This window comes from Trematomus bernacchii, unplaced genomic scaffold, assembly GCF_902827165.1.
Source record: "Trematomus bernacchii unplaced genomic scaffold, fTreBer1.1, whole genome shotgun sequence".
NCBI lineage: Eukaryota > Metazoa > Chordata > Actinopteri > Perciformes > Nototheniidae > Trematomus > Trematomus bernacchii.
The window spans coordinates 1,108,819-1,128,005 of record NW_022987772.1 but is presented as its reverse complement, the minus strand read 5'-3'; the positions used below and the strand labels follow the sequence as shown (position 1 = coordinate 1,128,005).

The 19,187-nt window shown below is 40.3% G+C and overlaps 1 protein-coding gene across 1 annotated transcript in view; it reads right to left on the bottom strand.

The window, feature by feature from the left end:
* The window catches only part of LOC117497003 (mucin-5AC-like), a 37,037-nt gene that overhangs the window by 980 nt on the left and 16,870 nt on the right, over positions 1 to 19,187 (bottom strand). The window contains exons 13-38 of the mRNA XM_034148887.1: positions 18,802 to 18,966; positions 18,625 to 18,719; positions 18,399 to 18,525; positions 17,328 to 17,583; positions 16,947 to 16,960; positions 13,628 to 13,728; positions 13,353 to 13,504; positions 13,104 to 13,242; positions 12,087 to 12,197; positions 11,821 to 12,000; positions 11,482 to 11,721; positions 10,989 to 11,145; positions 9,518 to 9,646; positions 9,136 to 9,286; positions 8,978 to 9,021; positions 8,663 to 8,887; positions 8,250 to 8,480; positions 6,696 to 7,409; positions 5,602 to 6,098; positions 4,321 to 4,369; positions 3,095 to 3,342; positions 1,952 to 2,135; positions 1,576 to 1,762; positions 977 to 1,155; positions 807 to 876; positions 573 to 703 (exon numbers count right to left, since the gene is read on the bottom strand). Of these exons, the coding sequence (XP_034004778.1) occupies positions 573 to 703; positions 807 to 876; positions 977 to 1,155; positions 1,576 to 1,762; positions 1,952 to 2,135; positions 3,095 to 3,342; positions 4,321 to 4,369; positions 5,602 to 6,098; positions 6,696 to 7,409; positions 8,250 to 8,480; positions 8,663 to 8,887; positions 8,978 to 9,021; positions 9,136 to 9,286; positions 9,518 to 9,646; positions 10,989 to 11,145; positions 11,482 to 11,721; positions 11,821 to 12,000; positions 12,087 to 12,197; positions 13,104 to 13,242; positions 13,353 to 13,504; positions 13,628 to 13,728; positions 16,947 to 16,960; positions 17,328 to 17,583; positions 18,399 to 18,525; positions 18,625 to 18,719; positions 18,802 to 18,966 (4,776 nt within the window). The remainder of the gene's footprint in view (positions 1 to 572; positions 704 to 806; positions 877 to 976; positions 1,156 to 1,575; positions 1,763 to 1,951; positions 2,136 to 3,094; positions 3,343 to 4,320; positions 4,370 to 5,601; positions 6,099 to 6,695; positions 7,410 to 8,249; positions 8,481 to 8,662; positions 8,888 to 8,977; positions 9,022 to 9,135; positions 9,287 to 9,517; positions 9,647 to 10,988; positions 11,146 to 11,481; positions 11,722 to 11,820; positions 12,001 to 12,086; positions 12,198 to 13,103; positions 13,243 to 13,352; positions 13,505 to 13,627; positions 13,729 to 16,946; positions 16,961 to 17,327; positions 17,584 to 18,398; positions 18,526 to 18,624; positions 18,720 to 18,801; positions 18,967 to 19,187) is intronic.

Sequence of the window (19,187 nt, the reverse complement as noted above, 5' to 3'; positions counted from 1 at the left end):
CATATCTTTACTAATCTTATGTTCAAACTTCATATTCCAAATGATGATTAACCATTAAAACTTAACCCATTGCCTACGCAGGTTGCTTTCAGTTTGCATGCTCCGTATTTAAATTGGCTAAGATCTAATATCACAGCTTTACTGTGCTAAATCACTGCTTGTCTACCTTCACTTTAAGTTGAATATGTTGGTTTGCATAAACCAAAAGAGGTTAAGTAAAAAGCTGTATATGTGTGCAGGTTATTAATTATAAGGAAAAGTTGGCAGTTCTGTGATACAGTGGAAAATGAAAGACATTTTTAATACATTTCAGAATACTTTTAGAATGTCAGCGACAGTACGGCAAAGAAATGGTAAAATACTTTAAGGAGAAAGATAAGGATAATAAACACAGGTGGTCTCAGATCAGGTACAAACCTGGCAGAAGGGCCTTAAAGTTAGTTTCCCTTACATCCTAATTGTTCTACAGCACACAAACTGTTACAAAAACAGTCAGATAAAAATACAGTCCATTAATGAATGCGAGGTTGCCTTTACTGCTTTTGCCATAGAGAAGTGCCATCTGCCCTTACCACAGGTAGGAATACATTCATCAGAGGCGGAGGAGAGGAGTTTGGTGCCACTGGGGCAGAAGCAACCCTCCATCGCAACACTAGTCATCTCACTGAACTCATTGACAGTATCGATAAACTTCTGGTTGTACCTGCAGAAACAACAACATATTGCGTGAGAGCCAATGTTGTATGTGAGTCAAAGCATAAATGAATGTTGATGGATTGACTATGAGAGTTGGTGAATGTCTGTACCAGTTATCACAGGTAGGCTCCACCGGAGGGCCACAGGGCTGATACACTTTGGGACTTGGACATGTATATACTATAAGAGACGAAGACAGAATAAACATCATGCTTTTTTAAGTTGAGGTCATTGCTGTGATATTGTTATAGTGCCTGTATAACATAATCTGGTTGCATACCACAGAGTCCTTTGGTGGAATTCCTCCAGTCGATGCATATTCCAGCCAAAGCACAGACTTCAGCGTAAGTTTGTAAGCTGATGCAGCCAATGTGATTAATGTGCATCTGACAAACGTCAAACTCACAGGCCTCAACAAAAGGATGGTAGTCAACGACCTTGTGGCAAGCTTCAAATACACTGGGGAGTATGAGATTTATAGTCAGAATGGACACAAGCTGAATACATCGTTACACATTAACAAGACATGCAAATCAATAAACCAGTATGTGTGTTGTCTAATAAGAGCTTTTAAAGAGAGGAAACATGAAATATTGCTGGCTTTTTGTCATTAAGACAAAAGAGTCAGTTATCAGTGTTCTTTCAGTGCTCCCTTTCCTGTAGTGTGTTCTATAGGTTTTAGTGCATGTAAGTGGTCTGCAAAGGCTAAAATCCCTGTGTAAAATATATATACAGATTATACTTACCTACAATAAGTGAAATAATTTGTAAATTCTCAAAATCATCAGCTGAAATGTATTATTAAAACTAAGCAATGTTAAACTTGATGTTACTGACGATTAGAGTTATAGATGACATGTTTTCCTATTTTCCTCCTACCTGCTCTCGATGATCTCACAGATGCTTGTATTGCAGGTATCGGGCGTAGGAGTTGTTTTTGGTGTGGGAGGAAGTTGTTTACAGTTGCTGTCGTTAGTATGCCACTCGTGTGCCATATTAGGACATGAAGAATCAATTTTGCCACTGGGCAACATGCAGTCATCTGTCCGGTTGTTATCACATGTGCCTGGAGAAACCCTCATCATTATCAATCACACTGATGGCAGAATGTGTCGAATAGGTACAATAGATGTAGATTGTAAGTATTAACTTCACAAAATATTCAACCTCTGTAGATATGAAGCATGTCCATCATCGACTGCTTTCCAAAGTCTACATACATTGAGATGCTTTTTATTTAAACTGCAGGACTTACCACACTGTCCCCAGGTGTTGTTGCCAAATTTACTATAGCGCAGGTTGATGCTGAATATGAGCCCTGAGAAGGTGATCTTGGCATGGATTTTAGGGATGAGAAGCACTGTATCAATACCAGTGGTGGCTATACGGAAGTCACCATTCTGGTATGCAGGACTTACATGCCTGTCATTGATGGAAATCTAAAACAAAAAGCAGAAATTACAATTTGTAAGGGTCAATGCATTTGATAATTATACAAATAAGGATCAAATCAGTTCTGTAATGGCGCGTTTCCACTACAGCGCGCAGCCCGGTTTAAGAGGGCTGTGACGTCAGCGGCCCGTCTTTGGTTGCGTTTCCACTTGGCCTAGTACCGGCCGGCGGGTCCTAATTCACAGTTTTTCTGGCCTCATAAAATCGCGGGTCTAGGGCCAGAGACAACGAGGCTGAGTCGGGCTGAGTATGCTAAACTAGAGAGAGCATCGCTTGCAAGGGGGCTACAACTACAACAAGATGGACATATTTGACCGTGATTTAATTGTAATACACGTTTCAAAATGATGCCGAAGTAACAACATACTGATACCGGTTAGTAAAAACCATGAATTAATGCTTTGTCAAGTCTGCAGACAGACGGCAGGCGAAAAACCTTTTAAAATGCGTGTGTTCTAAATGGAGATTGGCTAAGCTAACGCAGTATATGCTCCGACCGTCCACACTCACAACAACGGCCTACAGACATAAATAAAGCAGCGACTGTATTCACCATGACACAGGCAGTCTGTGGTTTGTACTTGTTTAACTTTTGTCTAGTTTTTGAACATATATGAGGAGCTGTGAGCTCTGAGTGCTAACAGCTAACGGCTGTGTTGTTTTTCTGGAGTTCTCATTGAAGATGACGTCACGGCTCCGCCTACACTGCGTTACTATAGATACTACCCCAGTTCCTAAACTGTAATGGAAATGCGCCATAAAGTGAGCCAGTCCTAACGAGGCCCAGCCATACCGAGCGGGGCCGAGCGAGGCCGTGTAGTGGAAACGCGCCATATGGTTCACACAATGGGTTGCATTTGCGATGAAGGGAACAAAAAAGGGTTGAAGCTAAGATAATCACTAGTTTAAATTTAAATGAAGAAAGTTAATAGTTGCTTTGAATTACCTGATTTTTAGACGTGCTATTTATTTCCTTTTGCGTTATAAAGATCTTGTAGCTTTTGTAGAAGACTGTGATGGACTGAGGACAGGACAAGCCATCAGCTGCTCCACAGTAGTAGTTGTCAATCATAACACTGAAGTCATATTTGGGCGAGATCTCTTTCACCAGCCAGTAGGAACAGTTGCCTTGCAAACCATAGTAGGTTCCATCGAATGTGACATAATGGGGATCTCCCCACCCGTAGCAGATACCTTCATACAAAACATATATTTCAGTTTTTTTATGACATTTCACGCAATTGTTGAAACAATATAAGTCAAGAGTATAGATAAAGAAAAGAAGATAAAAGATTGTTTTAGGTAAAATGCTTTTACATGTTCAACCTTAGGACTTTTCAACAACATTTTAGCAGGTCAGACTTACATTGACATTCATAGTGGGAGCAGCATCCATCATCATCCAGCACTTTAATTGCAGCGAAGTTATTTGCACAGAATACAGGCTTTTGAGTAGGGCACGGTCTGGGGCCCAGGAACACGCTGCCATTTAGACACGTTGCTTGAGTACAGTTACTCACAATCCAACTTTCACCATTCTGTCAGGATAATTAAAGATTGGTGTTTAGATGAGTGGTTTTAATCCATTAATAACAATCAAAGGATTTAACGCCTGGTTCCATTTATCAGCCGATTAAATGAGTGCTATCAGTGGTCTTCAGCTTTATAAATGCAGGTCAGAAGGGGCCTGCTAAACCAACTAGAAGGCAGTACTGATCATGTTTCAGCAAGTTTTTTCACCAAAGGATTGAATAAAAGAAGACAACACGTATAGCAACAGTAGCAATTATGACAGGAGCAGAGGCTATAGTCAGTCGCATAGTATATCAGCTAGAAAACTCCATAAGGGAGGGATGGGACACAAAACAAAGGATGTTGACCTTGTTATTTAAACTAAAATCACATTTTGTTCCTAAACTTAACCAAGTAGTTGTGCTGACTAAACCTAAATAATTTGTCAGAAAAGTAGGTATAACAATTAATAAGGCACATTTCATTATCTGACAACAGTTTGTGGGTTGAACAATTGCGTATACAAAAACAAAAAACATTTGTATGGAATATAAATCAAGTCTTACCTGTTTTAGACCATGAACTGTTAAACACACAGGTGGAGCATATGGAAAACATGGCTGTCCTGTGGTTACTACATGACAGCTCTCATTGCAGTACCCTGTGTAACAGTAGCCATCATGGTCTGTCTCATTGTATACTGTGGAGCCTGAAAATGAGACACAGCAGGTTCGTGAAAAGGAGTCTATCACGTATCACATAATGTTATATCCAGAGTTCGGAGGGTTACCCTAAATCTATATTATCTTAAAATGATTAGTTAAATGTTAGACAAGTTTAAATAATAACCTTATATATCACAATATAAAAGTTATGTACCCGATTACTTTCAGTTACTTTTGGAGTACCTCAATATGAAATGCAATGCCATCACCATGCAAACACTAAGATGGCTTTTACTTTAGCGTATTATGTAGAAAAACAATATCAACTTAGAAAAGAAGAAACCAAATTATTCCGTATATAAAATGTGTCCTCTTTAATTAAAGGATAGGCCTACAGAATACTATAGTTGAATTCAAATCAAACACGGTATTTTTGTTTAATAAATCAGATTTCCACCCACCACATTTAAAAAAAGAGATTTAGAAAAGTGAATAAATGAAAAGATAAAATAAGATTCAGTCTTCCTATGATCTAATTATCTTATTTTCAAATGTATTGTTAAATTGTAATCCTGCTAGTAATCTCCATTATTTTTATGTAAATAGAATTGAATACAGTTACTTTTTTTTATCCTCTATTCAAGTCTTTCATGCATGACGCAGATGTATTCAGATACTGTGCATCCAAAAAATACATGCAGACTTGGGCACTCTTTGTTATTAATTTACCTCATCAGACTTACATTTGTCTTATAATAAACAAACTGCTGTACAGTCTTTCTAAGCAATTTGGAAAATAGGATTGTAAATGCCCAGCTGTGACAACATTTATCGAAATTCAACTGTGCCTTTCAGCGGACGCACAACTAGCTAGCATGCTAACATACATATGATCCATATTTATTATGGTGAAAGACGTTCTGTTTTCCCTAAACTCGTTGTACCAATGTCACTGGAGTTTGTTTGAGCAACAACAATGAACCTGCTTGTTTGGTTTATTGTTCTACAACAATTTAGTATAGGATTGTTTGGTACATGCTAAATGTACAATTTAAGTGGATAAATGGGTTTCCAACAAATATCTTATGTAGTATAGGCCTTTATTTTATATTTGTGTTTTTTTGTGATATCACACTAGTGTCTTGAATAGATATGACCCATTTTCAAGATAAATCAGTTATTATGAACAGTACTTACCAGCAGGAAACGTTGTACCATTATGAAAACAATGGCAGTGTTGTGGCGAAGTAATTGGTTGAGTGGTTTCTTCTGTTACTACAATTATCGTCGTTGAAGATGTAATGGTGGTAGAAGTAGCTGTAGAGGTTACTGTTGTGGAAGGTGTCTGACACCCACAGCATTTCAATCTAATCTCATAATCAAAACACTGTTGCGTAGACCCTTGTTGTTTGTTGTTGCAGATGAAACCAACATCTTTGTTGCAAGTCACAGTTTGTCCAATCTCTGACAAGGGAAAACCAGGGTAAAGAACAGATCTACACTGGACTTCTTCAGGAGCTGAGCATATATGATAACCAGCAGAGATTATATTCTGGATTGATTCATCATCTCCACCATTTGGGCCTGATGTGGGTTTGCCAAGGTTGATCCATTCTGACCAGCCACATGTCATATCATGTCCACTAGGGCAAGGTGCAGTTGTGATTGGCTGAGGTGTTGTTGTTTCAGTTGTGGTGGAAGGTGTCGTGGTGGTTGTAGTCAAAGGTGTTGCAGATGTTACTGTAGTGGAAGGCGTTGAGGGTGTAGTGGGTCCTGTAGTAGAAGGGGTTTGACAGCCACAGCATTTCAAACTAATCTCATAATCAAAACACTGATGCGTAGGCCCTTGTTGTTTGTTGTTGCAGATTAAACCAACATCTTTGTTGCAAGTCACAGTTTGTCCCAACTCTGACAAGGGAAAACCAGGGTAAAGAACAGATCTACACTGGACTTCTTCAGGAGCTGAGCATATATGATAACCAGCAGAGATTATATTATGGATTGACTCATCATCTCCACCATTGGGGCCTGATGTGGGTTTGCCAAGGTTGATCCATTCTGACCAGCCACATGTCATATCATGTCCACCAGGGCAAGGTGCAGTTGGGATTGGCTGAGGTGTTGCTGTTTCAGTTGTGGTAGAAGGGTTGGTTGTTGTAGTGGTAGGTGTTTTTTGTGATGTTGTTGTGAAAGTAATAGTAGTTTGTGGTGTTGTGCTGCATTGAACTGTTCTGCAACATTCTACCCTTATTTCATAATTGAGACATATGGGAGGAAACTGTAAATTGTTCTTACACACGAGTCCTTGTTTATTACATGTCACTTGTTGTGGCAATTGGTGAAGGGGAACTGTTGGATATTCCTCAGCACGACATTCCACTGCCACCGGATCCTCGCAGATTTTAAATCCTTTCTGAATGATGTGTTTGATGGTTTCATTGTCTCCACCCCCATTACCATCTTCAGGGTAGACAGAACTTATCCATTTTGACCATTGGCATAACGTTTCCTGACAAGGTGTTTCTGTAACATGTTTGGTTGTAAGTATTATTGGGGGCTTTGTGGTAGAAGGCTTGGTGGTCGTAGTAGTAGGTGTTGAAGTTGGAACTGTAGTGGAAGGCGTTGAGGGTGTAGTGGGTCCTGTAGTAGAAGGGGTTTGACAGTTACAGCATTTCAAACTAATCTCATAATCAAAACACTGATGCGTAGACCCTTGTTGTTTGTTGTTGCAGATGAAACCAACATCTTTGTTGCAAGTCACAGTTTGTCCAATCTCTGACAAGGGAAAACCAGGGTAAAGAACAGATCTACACTGGACTTCTTCAGGAGCTGAGCATATATGATAACCAGCAGAGATTATATTCTGGATTGATTCATCATCTCCACCATTTGGGCCTGATGTGGGTTTGCCAAGGTTGATCCATTCTGACCAGCCACATGTCATATCATGTCCACCAGGGCAAGGTGCAGTTGGGATTGGCTGAGGTGTTGTTGTTTCAGTTGTGGTGGAAGGTGTCGTGGTGGTTGTAGTCAAAGGTGTTGCAGATGTTACTGTAGTGGAAGGCGTTGAGGGTGTAGTGGGTCCTGTAGTAGAAGGGGTTTGACAGCCACAGCATTTCAAACTAATCTCATAATCAAAACACTGATGCGTAGGCCCTTGTTGTTTGTTGTTGCAGATTAAACCAACATCTTTGTTGCAAGTCACAGTTTGTCCCAACTCTGACAAGGGAAAACCAGGGTAAAGAACAGATCTACACTGGACTTCTTCAGGAGCTGAGCATATATGATAACCAGCAGAGATTATATTATGGATTGACTCATCATCTCCACCATTGGGGCCTGATGTGGGTTTGCCAAGGTTGATCCATTCTGACCAGCCACATGTCATATCATGTCCACCAGGGCAAGGTGCAGTTGGGATTGGCTGAGGTGTTGTTGTTTCAGTTGTGGTAGAAGGGTTGGTTGTTGTAGTGGTAGGTGTTTTTTGTGATGTTGTTGTGAAAGTAATAGTAGTTTGTGGTGTTGTGCTGCATTGAACTGTTCTGCAACATTCTACCCTTATTTCATAATTGAGACATATGGGAGGAAACTGTAAATTGTTCTTACACACGAGTCCTTGTTTATTACATGTCACTTGTTGTGGCAATTGGTGAAGGGGAACTGTTGGATATTCCTCAGCACGACATTCCACTGCCACCGGATCCTCGCAGATTTTAAATCCTTTCTGAATGATGTGTTTGATGATTTCATTGTCTCCACCCCCATTACCATTTTCAGGGTAGTCAGAACTTATCCATTTTGACCATTGGCATAACGTTTCCTGACAAGGTGTTTCTGTAACATGTTTGGTTGTAAGTATTATTGGGGGCTTTGTGGTTGAGATTGAAGGTGTCATAGAAGGACTAGGCTTTGTTGGGCATGCACTATAGTCACAACACAGAACTCTGACTTGGTAGTTGAAGCACAAAGCCAGTGGTCCTGACTGATCTTCATTTCTGCATCTGAGCCCCTTAGCCAGATCACATTGTACCACTTGTCCAACACTGTCAATGGAGACATTTGGGGATTTCTCAGCTCTGCATTGGATCTCGCTTGGCTTGGCACATATCTTGTGCCCTGCCTCTCTAATCTTGTCATAAGTTTCACTGTCTCCTCCTGGAGTTCCAAGAGTTGGGAAGCTAGTATCATACCATGGGGACCATTCACAGGGATTGCATTGGACTGTAACTGTATGGGGCTCTGTGGACATACATCAAGGTGGGCTGGTTATTTAGTATATCTTACACGATACAGCTGAATATGACTTCAGTTTTGAAAAAAAAGGATGTTGCGCGTACCTGGTGTGGTTGTAAAAAAAAAGGTGGCTGAAGACTGGCTTGCTGTAGATGTGCTTACAATGGGCATAGGTGTTGCTGGTGTTGGTACTGGGCATAAATATGACCCCTTGTCAATTGTACCATTTGTCCCACACACTGCTATGAAGCAGTTACCATGCCCATCAGTTGTGTTATAGATGGTATTGCCAGGGTAATATGTTTTATTCAAATATGTGCAAGTACAGGCTGTAAAAAGATAATATGTTTTGTTAACATAGTTAATTGAAATATTTATATATTTTTACAACCCTCAATCTCTCCAAACGTTTAGCGTACCTTGGGCATCATAAAAGCATTGGATAGTCGTTGAACTGCAGTTACTGCAAGAAGAAAAACAGAAAATATTACTGACAATAATATTGTTTTCATTGAATTTGAACCTGCAACAAACCCATACATCCTTGACTGGGACATGTATTATATGCAAGACTTACCATGTATGACAGTTTTCGGTTGTTGGAACTTTGTCAGTATTATTATAGTATCTCCCCTCTTTATCGCGACAGCCACATAGTTCTTTTGAAACACATGTCATAGTATCTTCATCAAAGTATGGCTGAGCAGGAGGACATTTTGGATAGCAACCTAATTAAAAACAAATAAATGGTCATGTTGGAATATTTGCCGATTCATGGGTACAACCAGATTAAATGCTTTTTTTGTACTTCAACCTGGCATTGTGGTTAAACGACAACTTTAAAATAAAGAACTTTAAAGAAATCCAGCCAATTTAAAGAGACAATGCGTTCAATCAGAAATCTTCAATCTTGAATGTGTTTTTGGGGTTAGTTCAAGTTATAAAAAAGCTTAACTTACCTTCAAGAGGAGGAATCTGTGGAGAGCAGCTGCCTGATGGATTCCTGCAGGTTTTCATACAAGGAGATCCGCATGGCATGTAGTGCCATTCACATTCTCCAGGGGGATTGTAGTAATCACAGAAGAGAGCTGGAAAATAAATGATACTCTCAGAGAAAGTACTGATAATTGTAAAAGTGTGGCTGTACTATTTAAATACTGGCTACAAATAAGTAGAAATATAGTATGATCAATACGCCAATTGAACTTCTTAAGTTAATGCTGAGTAGTTGTATAAATATCCAAAGATAATATTGGTCTCCGAAGTTTTCTCTCATCCCTGACAAGTCCAACCAGTGATCAGAAGTTCAGCCTAATGTCATTGGTCCCATGCTGGCTGCCGATGTGGTATCCAGCTGATGATCTGGTATAGGAAACACCTTGTCTGATTAGGAAAGAAGCCATATATCCCACTATGGATCTAGAATTAAGTTGATTAGACAACTTTATTCATAACCAACAAGAGTTTAAATCAAGAGTTGAAGTTTTACACTCTTCTCTCTGTTTCTACTAAACCAGTTGCCCTCCCAAATCCCCACAGTGACTGTATCTGCCCCAGGGAGCAATACAAATATGAATACAAAACTAATCAGAAGACTTATTAAACATATAAACGTTGTTTATTAATATATAGTTATTTTTGGTGTTGTGTTGCAACAGTGCAATCAATCCACCCTGCCAGGTTATATTTATACTCATGTTCCTTGAGGCACAGGCCAAGAAGGTAGGGTCCAGCCATCTTTTACTTAAGCCTATTAAGTAACCCATAACCCAATCTTAATTACAACTCTTTGAAAGGCCTTGTTTTCAATCTTTCAAAACCAACCTGGAAAATACTGCAGATATTATCATTTCTTCGTAGTATAACACACCGGTGTTTCGCTTTCTGAATCTGTATTCATTTTCTGAATGATCAAGTTTATACCTAAAATAATACAGTAACTTGTTAGTTGTAAGTAAGTGTTTTCAGAGAGGCATCTGGCAGCAGTTGACTTAAAAAACCTTATATGCAAGGGTCCTGCATAGAAGCCCCCATCAGGACTTTGCTGGATGACACTCGGTCAAATGTGTCGTATTCGTATACTGTATTTGTATACCTGAGACAAATGTAATATCTGTAATTTTGGGCTTTATAACTACATTTTGAGTCAAGAGGATCAAACTGACTCTACTTGATAAGAGATTTGCTCTTTGCTTACTGCCAGGTAGGGGGCAGAGCTTTGCGGTGAAGACTGCTAGTTCGTTTTGTTTACATGGTTACGACCCCTGCTAGCCTGTGCCTCATATTTGATGCTGCTTAAATAATAAAGAAGTGATATATTATTTGAAAACAGATCATGAAGGTGTTTGATGAATATCTAGCTTGTTACCTTATGTAACCCTGACTCATTTTGTCTATTGCCTTAAATGATTGTTTGTCTTAGATACTCACGACAGATATTTGGGGTTCTCCATGGTATACAGATTCCAGCTTGATTACAGGATTCAGCATAAGCAGCTACAGCAGTGCAAAAACACTCACAGTCTCCACCCGTGTCACAAGCACAGGAGTCAAACACACATGCATCATAGTATGGAGTTGGATCCACCTACAAAACAATAATATTATTATGCAATAATGGAAGCAAAACGCTATTATTTTCCTTTTCCTTTCCAAGTATATTTCTGCACTCCTTTTTTTTAATGGTATTTTTACAGTGTGGCATTGCTACTTTAACATGAGTAAAGGATCTGGATAAATCTTCCACCAGTCAGTCATTGAGTGAACACCCTGATAAAGGTGTAAACATGTCCATGTTTGAAGACACTTTATATAGCATAATCAGTAGGTTATGTGCTGTCTTCCTAACAGGGACAACCTTTGGGCCAGCAGGCTGAAAAGGAAAGCTCATGAATAGTCTAACATGGTCTCATCAACAACCTACAGTGGAGTGGCAGGCGGAGAAGACGTCACTCTGTATGAGGCTGCACTGTTTCTGCGACCAGGCCTGTCGGTATGGGTTGGTTGTGCAGGGGCTGCTAATGCTCTGAGCATCGGGGCAACTGGGTAAATCCTTCCAGCTGTTTCCAAACACCAGTGGGTTGACCACCACAGCATTGCCCCTTGTTGTGAAGTCATTATTTGCATTGCCGTCATAATTGCCACACAGGCCACACACGCGACCCTGAAAAGGTAGAGGTCCTTATGTCATGGCTGTCGGCTTTAATATCCAAATTAATCAATTTTTGTGATAATAAGACCAAAAAAATGTATCCGACGGTACCTTATATTTTGAGCTTAGCTGGATGAACAAGCTGGTCTTTCTGTCCCACATGAGAATGAGTCCATTGTTGGCTTCAACTACCAGGTAGATGCCCATAGTGCTGTAACGGAATGGAACTGAATGTTCATCTCCACTTGAAAGCAGCTGGTAGCGTCCCTCTGTTAGAATCACTTCTGCATTCTATAGAAAAGGACAGATTTGTATTGTTGATATAGATACATTACAGAGAGACAGACACGCAGATGGATGGATATTTGACTGTTTACCCCCAGGAAGATCCTGATTGTCTTGGAGCAGGTGGTTCCTGTGGTTCCACAAGGAAGATTCTCAGAGATAACTCTAAAGGTTCCATTACTCTGTGCACTGCCACAGTAGTCCTGAGGAAGGCACACACACGCACACACAGAAAAAAGTCATGAATATTAGTGGCCCTGCTCGACTCCCGTGCTCTGCTTTGTCAGGGATATGTTCTTTCAACGATCTGACAGGGACAGTGAAAGTGGACCTATCATGCTATATTTTAATAATATAGTGTAGGACCATACCTATATAAGGCATATTTATACTTTTTTTTTTTCAAAATACCAAACAGATCATGCATTTTAGCCATGCCTCATTTCGCTCAATTTGCACTTTTTTTAGCTCTGTTTTAGCAAGGGCTGATTCTGTGAGAACAGCACCATCTACAGGCCTGGCATATGTACTACAGCGTCTCCAGCGCTTTAGAACGGCAATGGCCGTGGCTGTCTCCTCCTGATTGGTGGAGTTGGCCCAATAGCCGTAGCGCCACCGTCCTGACGTCAGGACAGTGTTCAAATCTGGATCAGTTTTTATCAGATCCGTTGCAACCCCTTTTTTAGAGATTTGGGTATGGAGGAAAATAGAGAGGGTTGTGTTTTCTGACACTTGGTGAGTTCCCTGGAACACCGGGGACACATATTCATGTATAAAAGACGAACAAAAGTGCATTTTGCATGATAGGTCCCCTTTAAGGAAGCAGGGAGGTCACAGTGGTTTTAAATAACTCTACAAGCCAAAGGACTACAGCAACACATTCAAATAATGGTGGTTCCTCAAAAAGCACTCCTGATTCACATCAGATGTTGGAGTATTTATCTGTCGGTCTTGTCTCGTGAAATTAAGCAAGCCCATTCAATAGTAAGGCATATATCTTTGGTTTTCTGCAGCTTACCAAAACCTTTTGTGGGATATGGTTAGTTATAACATATTTACCACAAGTGCATTCATCTGTTCTGTCTCTCTGTTTGTGAGTGAATTCATACCTGAGTGAGAATGTATTCACAGCTGCCATCAAAGATGAAGCGTTTCTGATCAAAGGTCATGTAGTGTCCTGCTCCGTAGACAGAGCAGGTCCCATCACACGCCTCTGTAGTGCACTGCCACTTCCTGTCTTTACAAGTGCTGTAAACAGAGAGAGAGATTGGACTTCTCATTGTACGTGTCACTCAAAGATGGAGGTGTAACCAAACAACTAAAGTAAAAGCCTTTCCCTCCACTTGGGATTCACCTACCAGGTGTTGCAGTCCACCTCGGTGCTCTCTCCAGGCTGGTAGGAGATGCCGTTGTGAACACAGGAGCAGGCGTCTGGTTTGATGCAGCCTCCTTTACCATGAGACACCATCCCAGATGGACACATACACCCGGACACGCACCCAGTGGACACCTGCAGAAGTTGTCAAACTTACAGTTGTATGTTTTATTTTGATTATCCAAATATTTGATCCATATAAACTAGTAATGTATTTGCAGATAAATGTTCCTCTATGTTGGGAAAAAGGTGACTCACACAGGCCATGTCTAATGTGTTACAGCTCTTCTCACACTCAGTTCCTTTAGCAGCTGGACCATGGGTAGAGCAGTTGAAAAACTCCATAGGAAGAGAACACGCTGCAAAGAAAAGACATATCTGAAATTACTATACTTCATTCTAAAAGGAATCTTGGTTTCTTTCTTTATATTACTACTGTTGTCCTGATTTTATGCAACATCAAAAATAAACTTATTTTTCTGACAACCAAGATGGTGCCTTGTTGATGGAGTATTTTTGTTATCAAGATATAATATAAAATGTTTTTTTTTACATGTAAACAAGCCCCATCACTCTAACACACAGCCAGAGTATTTCATGTCCCTTTAAGGACTCCGTATATGGTCACCCTAACTCAGTGGCGAGCCGTCAGGGCCCTCTAGGCCCTCTGTGAGGGCCTAAGATATTCCAAAAAATAATATTTAAAAACATTAAAAAAATATATATTTTTTTTAAATATATATTTTTTTAATATTATTTTTGTTATATTTTTCATTAGTTTTACCGAAAAAAAACTTGATTTAATAAAATAACATTTCCAAATAAATAAATCCTTCGAATCTGCCTGTTCAGTCTCTGTTTGAATGTGGGTTACATGAAAGAAGCTCGTCTGGCCCTCTCTGCGATTCACAGAGGGTTGCTATAGTAACTGAACGAGAGAGTAATGTCAAATGACAGTACAATTGACCAATCATATCTTCCCTCTAAATGGGTGGGTTTTATTATCGCGGACTAGATGACAAGTTCCGCCCGCTGTGAAACTTTTCTTGTTTCCATAGCAACAACAACTTCCTGTCAACAGCGTGAACTCGCCTTCAAAATAAAAGCATGCCAAATTACACTTAAGACCTACAACTGCAACGAAAGTAAGAAACACAATGCAATATCATTTTCAATGTCAAAGAACACAAATGGGGTTCACAGGTGTTGTTTTGTGTGGTAGAGGGTCGCTGTCATTGATGCGTTTTGCACCCTGGGCCGTTGTTTTGATATTCCGCTGAAGTATACGCTGTGACGTAATAACTATTTTCTTTTTTCTTTTTTTCGAGGGAAGGGGTGGGGGTCAGAGGGCCTAGGTATAAAGCTCACGGCTCGCCACTGCCCTAACTGCAGTTGTATGATTAACATCAGCTATGGCCTCCAGTATAGAAAGTACAGCAGATGGGAAGTAGCGTTTTATTATTTTGTCTTAGCGGCAAATCGTTCTGTTTTAGTTTTTGTGATGCAAACTGTCCACTTGTACATATTTCCCCCAGACTTTTTGGCATTTTGCCTGTATGTTGTCTTAATCTGAAGAACACATCTAAAGTTCAGGCTGTATCTTGTGTGTTGAAACGCTGTACTCAAACATAACGGTAACAGTGATAGTGGTTCTAGAGGCAGTTGTGTGTGGTCACAGTGACTGTGCAGCTTCCAGAGGTGGGGACTCGAGTCACATGACTTGACTCGAGTCAGACTCGAGTCGCACATTTTTTGACTTGAGACTTGCTTGACTAACATTGATAAAAGACTTGACTTGACTTTGACTTGGTATTCATGACTTGAGACTTGACTTAAGCTTGAGACAGATGACTTGAAAGGACTTGACTGTTTAAAATTAAATATTTGCATTTGTTTTTGTATTGAGATATTACGTTTAGTTTTTTTGAAAAACGTGATTGGGTGATTATAGCGCCGTGCGCGCAAACCTGGCAACCCACTAGAAGGCAGGAGTGTCAATTAACATGGCAGCGGCTAGCGTTACTCCAAAAATAATGAAGTTTGGATTCAAGGATTATGTTGTCGATGGCGCTAATAAGAAGAGAACAGCGGTATGCAGGGTCTGCAGCATAAAGATCAGTGACACGACCACCACAACATCCAACTTCATTCGTCACTACAAAAAAACCCACAGAGAAAGGTGCGTGAATGTGTTGTGTTAGCTAGAAAGCTAACGTTAAGTTTAAGCTACTTTAGACTTGGTTTCAAATCGATTAAGCATTGCAAAGAGAAGACAAAACGGTAAATGAACACTCGAACCGCCAAGGGATTCATTTTGACTAACCCTGATACTGACGGGCCGTCAGGAGAGGGAGAGAGAGAGAGGAAAAGAGATGCCTCGTTTATTTCCCCTGTGTTATTATCAGAAGTTACTGTAAACTGTTGAATAATGTAGTTCATCTACTTTTAGTAGTTTGTTTAAATGTTTTAATTATGTTGTTTTTGTTTGTAGAAGTGCATCATTCCTTGATTTATTGTAAAATGAATCTGAACTTTTTGATCTGTTGTGATGATAAACTGAAGCAATTTCAAAATGAACCCAATTAAGTGAGTTTTAAATCATCCTACTTAGTTTATAAGGAAATTATGAAGAGGAACAAATTAAATGATTTGAAAATGATATCTTTGTAGGTGCTGACGCTGTTGGCGGTTCTAGTGTTAACAGAAATGTAAATTAAATATGTGTAATGGCAAATGCCATATATGATTTTCTTACCTGGAATTCTGCCTTTTTGAACAGACTTTTTGACTGAGACCTAGCTATATTGTCTGCAGTTCTAGGGTTAATATGAATCTAATATGATTGCCATCGGTCTAAATTAGATTTCAAATGATTAACTGTGTATGTAATGAAGATCATAGTGTGGGTTGAATCCATTTTCATAACCACTGTCTTTTAACTGATTTAAATGCGGAAACTGGGCTTATTCATCAGAATTTCGTATGACTTGACTTGACTTGCTTGACTCTCACCACAGTGACTTGGGACTTGCTTGATACTTGTAGGTCAAGATTTGAGACTTGCTCATGACTTGCACATGTAGGACTTACTCCCACCTCTGGCAGCTTCCCAGATTATTTCTTGGTCACATTAAACAAATTAGCTTTATAGGAGTTGGTAGGTCTTTTTGATCAGAGCTAAGCAAGCTTTTCCCTGCTGTATTTTACCTGACCCAACACATACATGAGATCATTATCCCTCTAAACAGCTCAGTCTCAGAGAGTGTTAGTGATCAGTATATTCTTTGAAATTGTCATAAACCGGGTTTGTATTTTCAAATATAAAACAAGTGAAAATGATGACCTATGTTGGCAGACAGCAACTTTCCAAGGATCTAAATCTGAAAGGGATATCAAATGTTTAAAACCTGTCACAGCTGGATGAAGTCCTCTTCTCTCTTAGATGCTAAAAAACAACTGCACTGCCATTTCACTTTGAAAGCTACCATCAGGAAGTAAGGCAACACTCCCTTTCAGGTGTTTCTATTGTGTTACTTACATGGCTGTACAATAATATGCCCAATGCAGCCCAGTTTACCGTCCTTACAGGAGCTAGAGGAGGAATATAAAAACTCATGAATATACATACACGTATAACACTGCAGCGCACACTTTAAACATTTGTGATATTCTCCCTTTTTCCAGATATGTCAGAGATAAACATTAATTTGTTCCTCTCAAGCCTGAAAGAAAGGAGGGAAGATCCAGAGCTGGCACAAAGGAACTACAGCCATAATGTTTAGGATCAGTTGGCATACAATAACTGTTCCCGTATAATTCACAATTATTTTAAGTACACACATATACCTCAGTTTGTTTGCAGATGCATTAAGGGATAATATGGGGAATCATTTCATCCTACCAAATCCCATATCATGCCTGGAATAACAATATCCAAAATAACAAAAGCTTTACGTACCACATGACCCCTTGCTTGTTAACGACCTGTCCAGGAGGCACCACTGAGCCTTCGTCATAACAGGGACAAGCCGTAGATGGAACACACTTCCCGGTGTCATCCAGGTAGGTTCCCTGTGCACAGACACAGCCGTCAATGGGGGGGAAGGAAGCGTGGCAGCTGAGGTCCGTGGAGCCGAGGCAGCGGCAGGTGTGGCTGCTGGTCGTGATGCTGTCCGAGTACACCATGTTGCTGGGGCACGAGCTGGCATATTTTCCTGAGGAGGACACAGCAGAGTCAGTGCCGGCCACATGAAGGCCACTGTTTTTTAGCCCGTTGTGCTACGATGTCACATCAAGATCTCTTTGTAGTTTTGCTGCAGGGCTTTAGGTTGATGGATGTGTTTTCCTGCTAATGGTTTTGGTTAAGGGTCCAAGCAACAACAGAGTTACAACCCCCTTTTTCTGGCTATTAGTGGATTATTAACATTACTATTAGTATTATTTAAAAAAAAAACTAATGGCCTAATACAACAATGTAGAAAATGTAGTCTGGCATAGCCAGTGCTGTGTCACATTATCATTCTGCTGAAGCTGTCTTCACACCATCAGCAGTACACGGTTCTGCGCTGGCTGTGCCGTTGTGTTCCTCTGGAAGGAGGCTTGCTTTCGGTAAGACATCATAGTCCATTCTACTGTGTAGTAATGACTGGAACAGCATCTACTGTGAGGTTACCTAAATGATGGCAGAACTGATAGAGGTTTTTTATAGTTTTTTAGTTTCTTGTTCTCCTCAAATATATAAAATATTACTCTGTGTTTTCTGATGGAGAAAAACTAATGTTTTTATTGGCCACAGCTGAGGTTAAATTGACCAGACTTCTTTCTGCTGATTAATATAAATGCAAATGGTCTCTTGATCAAAGCATCCTTAGCAATAATCTGTTGTTATCAAACAAGAGCAGACTGCTCTACAATACAATATTAAAAGCAGTAAGATCACTTGTATTGTCATCATGCTCTCAGATTCAATGCTTCCATACTGATGCAACACTTTGGGTTTGACTCTGCTCCACAGTTACTCAGTGCTCACCACAGATGGTGTTCCTCCAGCCACTGAGGTGGATCCCTGCAGCTGCACAGGCATGGACATAGGCGGAGACTGCAGCACACATGCAGTCCTCACTGTTCTCACAGTTACAGCTGTCATACATGCAGTTCTGGGAGGAGACGGAATGGAAAAGGAAGGGCAGTGTGAGGTCATGTGACAGGCCTGGAGACTGGTCTAGGAACAGTCCACAGGAAACAGTGAGACTCACCTCTTTGTAAGAGTCAGGGCTGATCTCTGAGTGACAGGAGGCAAACACTCCCTCAGGCTCACTCAGCATTGAACACCAGTGCTGGGCGTATCTCTCTGTCGGTGACAAAACAGGACCAACATCAGACATTCTGAAGAACCCAAAATGTCAGCAAAGAGCGGAAAGAGTCAGACAAACCATTTTCCAGACTAAGACTGCAAGGGTTCTCAAAGCTGCTCTTAACATCGCGGCAACCAGCATGTGTCTTCCAACTGTTGACAAAACCAGCTGCTGTGGCATCTGGAACCCCACTGAGCTTCAGGAAGTCATCCGCCTGGTTGCTGTTGAAGTTGCCACACAGACCTGCAGGCAGGAACATCATGATCAGGACCCCCACAGGGCACTTTACTATGTCTATCCAGATTTCCTGTTCTTTCAAACTGAAACAGACTGATACGTGATACATAAAAATGCCATGTCCCACACTAGAACCAAACTTATGCCACTTGAGTTAGCAAATATTGACTAACTTTGACTAACTAAAACAAATCAGTTCAATGTGCTCCTAAGTGCATCATTCATTC